Below are 11,729 nucleotides of genomic sequence, written 5' to 3' on the forward strand. Positions count from 1 at the left end.
ATAGATGGCTACAGACATACCTCCAGGGAAGCACAAGGAAACAGCGAGACAATATTGATCAGCCCGCCAGGCAGTGGGTCTCAAAACAGCAGCAGCCTAACTGTTGGCAAGCTTTTGTAGGCATCACACACAGGAGAGTTTGAAGGAGGATAATGAGGTTGCTTTGAGAATGTTGACAGGGAGCTCCTCCCATGTGCAAGGGACAGCATGAGAGAAAGCTCAAAGGTGCTTGCTTGAAAATTTAACAAGTTGGCAATGGGGGCTGCCATTGGCCAGTCAGGTAGGAACTGACACCTAGATGGTGCATGAGAGATGATAGGCAGGGTGAGGCCTTGATGATAGGCGTAAATGGCCTTGAAAGTGAATACAAGCAGCTTGTGTTCGATGCATTAGAGAAGAGGGAGACAGTGGAGGGATCTAAAGAGAGGAATGACGTGGTTAAAGCAATTGGCTAGGAAAATTATCCTTGCAGAAGTATTCTGGATCGTTATGAGCGGAGCAAGATTGCATTTGTCAAGGCCAGAGAAGAGACTGCTGCAGTAGTTGAGATGCAAGATGAGTAGGACACTGAACTTTCTAAGTCAGCTTTAACTCCCACTCCCATTTGTGAAGACAGTACTTTGTTAATTCAGTGTCTGATCCTAGATGACACACCAACATCAGCTGAAATGCGTTTTAAAATCCTGGACAAGGCAAATGTTACTAGTGGGCAAAGGCAAAGCGGGCTGCCCATGGGGAACGGACTACAGATGGGGTGATGCTGGCACAGATGGCAGTACTGACTGCTCTGCTCTGGTTCTGCAGGGTATAACGCCTGGAGGCAATTCTGTGGGCTTTCACAGCCTCGCAACTTAGCTGAACTCTCTGAAGTGCTGAGAAATCGTAAGCTAGCCAAGAAGTTCATGGACCTGTACGGGACACCAGACAATATTGACATCTGGATTGGGGCTATGGCAGAGCCGTTTGTTCCCAATGGCAGAGTGGGACCTCTCCTGGCTTGCATCATTGGATCTCAGTTCAGGAAATTGCGAGATGGGGACAGGTAGGCTGACTGGAAAGTGAATCTCCACTTCCATTTTATTTACAAAAGAACAAACGGCAGTCGGTGTCCTGTGCTGTTCCATTCCCTCGCCGATGAGCTTGCTTGGTGTTCCAAGCTCCACAGCTCAATACCGGAGTTTCATTCACAGTTATTAAAGGGGTGCCCCTGTGGGAAGGGCAGTTGCTTAACCCCTACATGGCCAGGCAGCTCCAATCACTGGTGCATGGATGGTCTTTAGAAGGCTCTGAAGAAAGGTGAAACACCCCCTTAAATCTCCTTTAAAGGTGATAATTTCTGGGATCGTGATCCTGTGTTTATGAATCCAGCCTGCTTCAAACCAACATGAAAAATGCAAACACTATGTCAATTTTGATTTCTGTTTTGTGTATTGCCACTTTAAAAACATTTCTTACAAATGCAGGTTTAATTTGACGGTTATTGTTGCAGCAGAGTTTTCCTTTTAACAACAATGTCAGCACCATTCTCCCATAATTGATGACATTCAGAAACACTACATTAAAAGAAAATTGTGTAGTTTGCAAAGTTGAGCACTCAGAAGCACTCAGAAATAAGGCTGCCTGCAATCTTAATTTGGCACCCTTGTGCGTATGCATTTTGACCATCTTTTTAATTACATGATTGCATGTTGACGGGGTTCTGGGAAAAACAATGTCAGTCAGTACACAGGATGGACAGTGCTCCAGGAATGAGGCAGCTGTTCAATATTTCTTTATATCCCTCTTGTTCAGCGTGTGGCCCCTGCCGTGTTCACCTCACATCACTCAAACCTTGCAGTGAATACAGAATTAGTCATTTCTTCATGGGCAGTTCCCTGGCACTTACCGTAGTATCACCGATATATTTTCACAGCACCTCAGGGAGGTAGGAAGGTGTTATGGGCCCCATTTTACAGATGGGCGCAGGGCTAGTAACTTCAGAACTCACAAGCCAAGCCTTTGTTCCTCCTGCTAAATTTCACATCCATACCACAAACCCTTGGGAGCACTAGAGGTCTTCAAGGAAATGGCAGGAAAAATTGGCTAATGTGGGCAAAACTACCTCTTTCCCTCACCTTGTTCTCAAGGGGAGCCAAACCATTTTTGCTGAAACACAGCAGAAAAATCCAGCTTGAGGCAGAGACCAAGTCTGGTGATTCTCAGCCTGCAGGGTTCAAGTCTGGCAAAGTAACAAGTGATAAACCAGAGGGACCTGAGCTGGGCCAGCTTCCTCCCCTCCCTCCCTCACCCCTTCTGCCACAGGCTTGATGGTGGGGGGATAAATTACTGTCGTCCTGCCTGAGAGTTGGGGCGGAAGTGTCCCATTTCTCCCTCCCCTCAGATGGACCTTATACTAGCATGTACAGCACTGCAGAGAGACAGGGTCCCAGAAAGGCCCCCAGTATCGTGCTGTTCAAGCTAGTTTACCCCCTACACATGCCTGCCCCCTTTCCAGTAGCAGGAGCCGCGCTAACAGCATGGCAAGGATTCCCCCTTCCTCATGGAGCGTGGGGAGTGCTTAGGCAGCAGCAACCCTGAGATCTGCTCCACCATACACCAGCCTCACAGAGCAAGGAGGAGAGGCATCTCCTAGAGTGCAGCACTCCAGCCCTCCGGACTGTGCCCTTCACTAGCCGTAGCACTGCCTGCAGGTGCTCACCAGCCCGGTCAGATCATGACCCCAGCTCCAACGGGAGCAAAGAGCCCGCTGGGCCTGTCAGTAAAATCAGCTAATGCCTCCCTGAAACAGGGCGAGTTCCTGGAATACACTAGTCTGTCTTCTGCGCAGTGCTTGGATGGCGTGCACAATGAGTGGAAAAAGATACAAATGTGGTCAAGCAGAGTAACTGCCCACCAGCCCGAAAAGGGTTAAAGAGAGCCTTTGGGCCCAGCTAGCCCTGCCCTGTTATACCTGCAGCCAATGCCAGGCTTGGAGGGGAAAGAAAAGGAGGGAGCCTGGCTCAGTTTGGTGAAAAGGCAAGAGCTAGCTGCCTCCCTACCCGAGGGAAGGAGCACTGCCCTGCCAGCCGAGGCAGTCACCAGGAACCCAGCACCGTCTTCCTGGCCAAAGGAAACAGAGAAAGAGGCCTAGGTGCACCCGGCCTGAGAGGAACCCGGGTGACCAAAGCACAGAGACCTTGTGGGGGTTCTGGCCCTGGCAAATTTATAGCTGCTCCACCTGGAGGAAACTGGGACTGCAGCAGGATGCTGCCCAGGGTCCACGAGGGGCCATTACTGGTGACAAGCCATCACAGGAACCTGGTCTGTAGGGGCCAAGCCCCAAACTGAAGGGGCAGCAGTAGGAAGTAGCCCAGGGCAGTGGACGTAGACTCCCCGTTGGGAGGTCCTCTACTCAGGGGTTGACTGAAACGGGGCCCTGGGCTGGGATCTGGTGGAATGGGAGGGAGTAGAGGTGGCCATGGTAGCCAGCTCACTATTCTAGCCAATTTATTCCAGGGTTCTCAACCATTGCAGACCCTCTTACCCAGGTGCTCCACTCCACAGCATGCCCCTGTCCACCCTGTCATAAAGCCTGAAGCACCTCGACCACACCAGCAGGGAGTCAAGTCCTCCAACCACTAGGTTGACTGGCCCCCCAAGCCCACTGTTACAACCAAGAACTGGGCAGCTACCTCATTCGTACAGCACCGTGCGTTGAGTGAGCCAGGGGTTGTTTGTGGACTAAACAGTATGTGAACATTCAATTAAGGTCTCTAACACAGCCCATACGCACAAGAGGGCAGAGTTAAGATTGCGCAGGCAACCTTAATTCAGGGATTCCCTAACCTTTGCATAGATCCATAGATGTTAAGGCCAGAAGAGACCATGGTGATCATCATCTGAGCTCCTGCACAGCACAGGCCGGAGAACAGCTGTAATTCCTGCAGAAGCTTTTTAGCCCGTGACTTTGCAATCTAAAGTTCTTTTCATTTTCAATAGAACTTATCTGTATAGAATCTTCACAGTCTTTCTCTGGAAATCCTGGAGGCTGTTTGGCTATAGGAGATTTATTCACATTAGAAATACACTTTTTTTAAATTGTGGCCCCTCTGCAGCTGGTGGGAGTTTTGCTGCTGACTCCAGTGAGTCCCAGACTTCACACCCCATCCCTTGTACTTCCTTTTCACAGGCAGGCTCCTTTTCCTATCTGTGGAGACAAAACAGAATCGTGACCCCCCAGAACTCAATCAATTCCCAAGAAGGATAAACCCAGGCGGTAACACTGCTGTTTTTCTGCTTCTCTGTAGGTTCTGGTGGGAGAATCCCGGGGTTTTCACTCCACAGCAGCGCCGTGCCCTGAGCAGCAGTTCATTGCCAGGGGTTCTCTGTGATAACACTCACATTAGAGAGGTGCCCAGGGACGTCTTCAAGGTCAACCGCTATCCTGAGGACTTTGTGAACTGCAGAATGATCGACCGTCTTGACTTGTCACCTTGGAGACAACGCAGTAACTAGGGAGTGGAAGGTACAGAATGGACCCCGTGCCCAGAGAAACACACGCAACCGGGCCCATGTGGAGACTTCCCCTCCCCAGCACTCCCTGGCCTTTCCTTCCCAGATCAACCCCAATCTCTAAACAAACTCACTCTTCCAGCCACCCTTCCTCAAACAGATCCTTCCTCCCAATCCCCCACCTTGATCTTCCTATCTGCCCCAGAGGCTCCTGCTTGTCTTCACTATAACATGAGGGAATGTTAGCACTGCTTGGCGGAGTTGTGTTAACCAATGCACTGGCGAATACACCCACTGCAAAGTCGCTTTTAACACCACGTTAGTTAACACAACTAGTTCAGGGCCATGTTCTGTCATGCCCTGATTTTCTAGTGAACACAAGCCCATTGACTCTCTTGTCCCTAAGGCTCTGTCACTGCCTGGCCCCGGTACCAAAGACCCGGCCTTCACCCACCCTGCTCACAGACTGTAGGCTGGATCCAGCTGCACTGAAGACAGTGGGAGGCTTTCCATTTACTCCAGTGGGAGTTGGACTGGGAGCCCTAGATCCCTGGCTGTGGATCATATTCTGACAGCTGATCATATTCTGACTGTACTCATAGTTATCTTCTTAAGAGAGATTCATCCACTCTAGAAATGGGAAGGATCTGTTAGGCCCCATGCAGGCCCTGTCCCTGCGGCCAGTGCAGGATTGTTCCCTGTAGTATTTCTCTAGTGTCATAGCCAGACTCCCAAGAGGTGGGTTTTCCACGCTTTCCCTTGGTACACTCTTCCACAGCCTCCTAGACCTCACTGCTGGGATGATATTTCTGAAATCGTGTCTAGTGTTCTACTCAGGCACTTACACAGTGTTCATCCCCATAGTATCGACCAAGCTCCCACGAGTTGAAAATGTGCTCCCCCTTTCTGGCCTCAGGGGGATTGAAATGATTTTAACGTCATTTGGAAGGTTTCTCAGGTCCAGGATGGACTTTCTGGAGAGAACCAGCCCTACCCCACAACAGCTTGCTCAGGAGCAAGGACTTGGGTCTTCCACATCCCAAGTAAGTGCTCTAACCACTAGGCTATAGAGTCACTCTCTTTCAATGACTCCTGTTGGAGCTGTTCCATTTTATATTGAAAAAATTACATGTTTATTGCTCCAGAGAGGCTGATTCTATTGCCTGGTGGTCAGAGTACGCACTTGGGATGTGCAAGATTCAAGTGCCTACTGCAAATCGGGAATGTGAACCTGGGGTGTTTTCATCCCACATGAGAATGCCTTAACAATCAGGCTATTGGATATCCTGGGGTGGGCTGGTGCTTGTACTCATATTTGGGTGTGGGGGATTTTGAAAGGTCTCAATTTTGTTTTGAATTGGAACCAAACAAATTAGAGACCTCATTTTCCCCCAAACTGGAAGTGCTGTTTCTTGCCAGCCCTAGTGTTCCAGCGGAACTCAGGTGTCGGAGGAACCCTGGCTGCAGCAGGGTGACCGATCTCTCAGGGAGCCAGGACCAGTGCCATGCAGGGTCTTGAAAAATCCAGACAGCACCCCGTGGAACTGGGCTCTGAATTGAATGGGGAGCCAGTGCAGAGAACGACATGCTGGGGTGATGTGTTCCCAGTGTCCTGTGTTGCAGAGCGACCACGTTGGTGTGTTTTGGACAAGCTGTTTTTCCTCAGGGCTTGGTCTTCCCTCGTAGATACAAGGAATTGCAATACCCAGCTTAAGTATTGCAGTGCGCAGATCACTGTGGCCAGGTCTGCCTTTTCTAACACCGGGCACAATCGGGCCAGCCACAGACTGCAGGGAGGTTTTTTCTTTGTTGCTGTTGCTACATAAATCTAAGAGGACCCCAGGCTGTGGACCAGAGTGGCAGTCTGAGGGCAGATGGCTGGGATTGTGATAGAGGAGGAGTGCTTTTCCTTTCCCACATGTGTCACATCAGTCTCATCCTGGTTCAGCTTCAGCCAGCTGCTCTTCATGCATGTGCTGAGCTCGGAAGGCAGTGAGAAACTGTCACGGGGCAAGTGCACCCTGTCCCCCTCTGGGGTGAGGGAAAGGGCATTATAGCCCTACGGCTAAGTCCTCCTGAGCACCCTTAGCCTCAGGGTGGTATGCCCTAATGGCCAGGGTCAACAGGGTTGCCCTCTCTCGCAGGGCCATGCAGCCTAACAGTCAGAGGGGGATGGGCCACCGCTAAAGGGAGGTGGTGGGCAGGGTAGGGGGACCCAAACCCTCCTTACTCCGCCAGGTCCCAGCCCAGGGCCCTGTCAGCAGCTAGTGTACTCACCACTGGCTCAGCAGAGATCCGACCAAAACACACTAAGTTAGTGCCCAATCCTACAACTGGATCAATGTCTAGTTCCTCTGGGGTGCTTCCTACTGTATCTTCCAGTGGCGCGGTCTCTGGATTTCCTGGGTCTCCAGGGTCTCTGACCTGTAAAGCTCCCAGCAGTTCCGACATCTCCTGGGTGTCCATGGGTAACCTTGTAATTCCTTTGTCCAGTAGATTAAAGGGCCCCCTACTATCAGATTGAAAAGAAGCTGGATGATGCAATCGTGTCTTACAGTGCCAGTGATATACTTTTTATTCCAACAATAACTAGGCAGATGTGAAACTACACCTGTTAAAGAGAAATTTCTTTAAATCCGCAAGACCAGAGAATTTGCATCCAAGAGTTCCAAAAGAATTGCCCAAGAAGCATTCTGAGCCATTGATCTTAATTTTTAACAAATATTAGAAAGAATGGGAAAGTCCCAGAGGACTGGGGAAAAAGCTAATATTCTGCCAATATTCTAAAAAGGCTAAAGGGGATAACCTGGGTAATTACAGGTGCTAAATGTTCAACACCAAAAACTGCTTCACTCAGAGGCAGAATACACAATATTTCAGGGGAAATTTCATGTCCAGGACAATCCCAGCCACCCAGGAGCCTTCTCTGTTTTATTGACACCTTTCCCATTTCACCCCACAGAACAAGCATCCAGTGACTCCTTATGATGGAAGTTGAGATTTCCTTGGAGGGCTGGATTCAGGATGCTGCTGGCAAGGATTCTTCACTCCTTTCAGTCTAACCCCCCACTGACTTTGCTGGCTGGAATGCATGGCCTAGCTGCTGCCATTTTGCCTGTGTTTGTGTCGATTTTCTTCCATTTGCAAAAACTTCCAGGCCTGTAATTAGCTTGCAAGTGGCCATTGCTAAAAGAACTAGGATTAGCTAATAACACTAGCTAAAGAAGTCCAGATTGAATTGAAGCCCATGAGTGCAGATTTACAAGTTAGTGATTGTAGGCTGCCTACTGGCACCTATTTTTGTGATTCTTCAATTTCTTTATAATACAGATGATTGATTCTCTTTCTGGTTTCTCTGAATGGTGAATGGGCAAGTTGTACACATTTAAGATATTATCTCAATAAAGCCTGATTTATGCAAAGGTGTATTTGGGTACCATCACCTCCCATTTCTGATTATTGTCAGTACATTGGAACAAATACACTGTTAACCAAATAGCACTATCTAGCAGACGATATACGTCTCTAGCACCCCCTCAGGGAAAGGGCCACTACTCCTGTCTCAGAGTCCAGGGCACTGCCCCCCAGCTGTTTTGTTCAAGGTGTCAGCCCCCTTTTGTGCCAACCAAAAGTCAGCAGGTTTCTGCAGCCCACAAAAAGCATAGTCTGAGATCTTTGGGAAGCCAAAGAAAGAGAAAAGACCTGGCACTTCTCCTTTCTGAGAGAGCTTAGGGGGACAAGTCTCTCAAACCTTTTCCCTGTTCTGCAATCCCTGCTTCCAGGGGCCAAAGGGCTCTGAGTTGCAGTCCTGCTCCTTCAGAGTGCCACCCTGCACTGAGCAGGGATCCTCCCTTTTAGGAACCCACCCATCTCCGGGCTTGACATGTCTCACAGGTACAGCAACAACTCCGTAACCCTCTAAAAAGTTGTTCTGAATTGACCAAAATGTTTCAGTTGACTCAAAATTATTTTTTCTATTTTCTGATTTTGGGGTGTTTTTCACTCCTTTTAATGCTTTTCATTTTTGTGTTGGATAGCTGTCATCCAATTTTTTTATAGCTGTTTTGGGGTTCTTGCATGATCTCCATGTAGGTTTTCTGATTTTTTCCTTCCAGTGTGTATGAACATGTGATAATTTCTTGTCTGAGGTGGCCCCTTCTGAATGAGTGAGGAGCAGGAGATGGCTTTTTTTTTTTGAGAAAAGACAGAGCAGGACCTGATAACAATCTTCAAATATGTTTAAGGGTGTTATAAAGAGAATGGTGATCAATTGTTCACCATATCCACTGAAGATAGGACAAGAATTAATGGGCCTAATCTGCAGTAATGGAAATTTAAGTTAGATATTAAGAAAAAAGTTCTAACTACAAGGATAATTAAGTTCTGGAATAAGCTTCCAAGGGAGATTTTGAATCCCTTTCATTGGAGGTTTTTTAAGAACGGGTTAGACAGACACTTGTCAGGGATGGTCTAAATATATTTTGTCCTGCCTCAGCACAGGGGGCTGGACTAGATGACTTCTCCATGTCCCTTCCAGCTGTATATTTCTATGTTTCTATGCTGTATGCACCTAGTTTACCAATGCAGTCCAGTTTGCTCTGTAACAGTGACTTGTCTTCATCATTATTTACCACCTGACCAATCGCTGTGTCATTGCAGAACTTTACCAGCAATGACCTTAGACTTTCTTCCACATCACTGATAAAAGATTTAATACCTTCAGGCCTCGCACTGAGCCCTGTGGGACCCAACTAGAAATGCATGCACTCATTAATGATTCTTTATTAAAAACTATGTTTTGGGATCTATCAGTTAGCCAGCTTTTAAGTCACTGAATATATGCCATATAGACTTTGAGTGGTGCTAGTTTTTATTCAGAATGTCACGTGGTTCTACTGGAAATGCCTTACAGAGACCAAGTGTATTATAGCCACACAGTTATCTCTATCGACCAGACGTTGATAATTGTTGACGAGGACAAGAATTTCTTTTTCCCTGGAGGCACAATCAGAATTTGCTGTGCTAACTCATCTGATTTGATATTCAATGGGCCAGAGAGGATTACCGGTTGCTAGGTTAGACAAAAACCTGTTTGTGGGGCTGGAGCATTAAGAGAGACTTTTCTGCTGTAGGTGATGTGCACAGGCCACAAGCATCATAGTGATGTCCTTCAGATTCCACGGGTAACACGAAGAACTCGCATTCATTTTCCTGAAGAACATGCCTTTGTTCCTAGTCACTGAGAACCCGTCTTCAAGTACCTTCCATACTACACAGTATGCCATCCAGGTATCACTGGATTCCTGGCACACCGTGTAGGATTCTGCCCAGGGATATGTAGCAGGAGCAGGTGAAATGGCAAATGGTGTGAATGAAAGCAGTAGCAGGGACCTTTGGGTGTGTCTGTTATTCAGTACTGCTGCACCAACATCTTGCACCAGTACCGGTAGCTGATGCCTGTGCCAAGTGTCTCAGTCAAATGCTGTCCACAGCCAGCGAGGCAAAACATCCCTCTGTGTGTTGGATACACCTACCTACTTCGTCTTGTCAGTCGTCTAGACCAGCTGGAGTCAGAATTGTCCTAGTGCTTCCTGGTATCTCAGCTGTGAATTCAAGGCAGTCTGTAAGAATCAGCTTTACCTCATCAAAGCTGGCCTGCCTTGTCTGTCCCTTGGAACACTAGCAGCTTTTGCTACGTTTCCTGCAATAACTCAGGCAGGAGGAACTGTTTCCCTTCGGGTTGGTTCTAACATCACAGCGGCTGCTCTTAAACACACTGTAGCCCAGTTCCTTTCGGAGGCAAGAATGAAAAGACAGGAGAACCTTGTCCTTCTGCCTCTGGGTAATTCAGATGGACTCAACCACCCCCGCCACATACTCCTCCAAGTCCCAAACATTCCAAGAGCTTGTTCCACACCCTCTGGTCCTTTCCTCGCAGGTGTGAACAAGAGGGGCTAGAATGTGGCCAACTAGACAAATTTACTGGAGACATCAACTATCTCTTGCCTTTTGTGTCCTTCTTGTGGAAAAGATGGGACAGTGACTGTGCTGCTCGCTGTTTGGGCACATGTTTGACGTTACCTTGCGATTCAGTGGCGTTCTTGTGCTGCTTCTGATCCCATTGAAATGTCTGCCTTCACAATTCATTGGACTATCAAATACCTCTCTGTCAGCAGGCACAGCTAGGCCCTCCTCATCCCTACGCAGCAGTGGTGTGTCACCTAATGTGTTCAGGGCTAAGGTTGCAGCCAACTTCCATAAAGCCCTATTCCATCCCTACATTTGTACATTATTAATTACTATATTATTGTATCTAACTATTTTGTTATGTCTGGTTTGGGGTTCAGTCTTGCTGCCATTGATTTCAGTGGGAGCAGGAGCAGGCTGAGCATGTGTGCGTGTGTGAGTGTCTGTAGGTTTTCAAAAAGGAGTTAAGAAGGATTTTTAATAAATCTATCAGATTGGGGGCAGTACCTTATCATCATACCTATATTTAAGAAAGGGCAAAAAAATGATCCAGGCAACTACAGACCCATTCATCTGAACTCACTAGAATGCAAGGCTTTAAAACAAATTTTGAAGAAAAGAATGATTAAAGACATGGAGGTAAATGAAAAATGCAACATGGATTTACCAAAGGTAGATCATGCCAGACTAACCAGGTACCTTTCTTTGATAAAATAACTGATTTTAAGGATAAGGATAAGTGCAGGGTCCTGCACTTAGGACGGAAGAACCCAATGCACAACTACAGACTAGGGACCGAATGGCTAGGCAGCAGTTCTGCGGAAAAGGACCTAGGGGTGACAGTGGACGAGAAGCTGGATATGAGCCAGCAGTGTGCCCTTGTTGCCAAGAAGGCCAATGGCATTTTGGGATGTATAAGTAGGGGCATAGCGAGCAGATCAAGGGACGTGATTGTCCCCCTCTATTCGACATTGGTGAGGCCTCATCTGGAGTACTGTGTCCAGTTTTGGGCCCCACACTACAAGAAGGATGTGGATAAATTGGAGAGAGTCCAGCGAACGGCAACAAAAATGATTAGGGGTCTGGAACACATGAGTTATGAGGAGAGGCTGAGGGAACTGGGATTGTTTAGTCTGCAGAAGAGAAGAATGAGGGGGGATTTGATAGCTGCTTTCAACTACCTGAGAGGTAGTTCCAGAGAGGATGGTTCTAGACTATTCTCAGTGGTAGAAGATGACAGGACAAGGAGTAATGGTCTCAAGTTGCAGTGG

The 11,729-nt window shown here is 47.9% G+C and overlaps 1 protein-coding gene across 1 annotated transcript in view; it reads left to right on the forward strand.

Moving 5' to 3' along the window:
• LOC140899856 (myeloperoxidase) overlaps nt 1-7,911 on the forward strand; it is a 53,060-nt gene extending 45,149 nt beyond the window's left edge. The window contains exons 9-11 of the mRNA XM_073316024.2: nt 805-1,042; nt 4,287-4,504; nt 7,454-7,911. Of these exons, the coding sequence (XP_073172125.2) occupies nt 805-1,042; nt 4,287-4,494 (446 nt within the window). The 3' untranslated portion in view covers nt 4,495-4,504; nt 7,454-7,911. The remainder of the gene's footprint in view (nt 1-804; nt 1,043-4,286; nt 4,505-7,453) is intronic.
• The last annotated feature ends 3,818 nt before the right edge of the window (nt 7,912-11,729 follow it).

The sequence above is a fragment of the Lepidochelys kempii genome, chromosome 17 (assembly GCF_965140285.1).
Source record: "Lepidochelys kempii isolate rLepKem1 chromosome 17, rLepKem1.hap1, whole genome shotgun sequence".
NCBI classification, from domain to species: Eukaryota; Metazoa; Chordata; order Testudines; family Cheloniidae; genus Lepidochelys; species Lepidochelys kempii.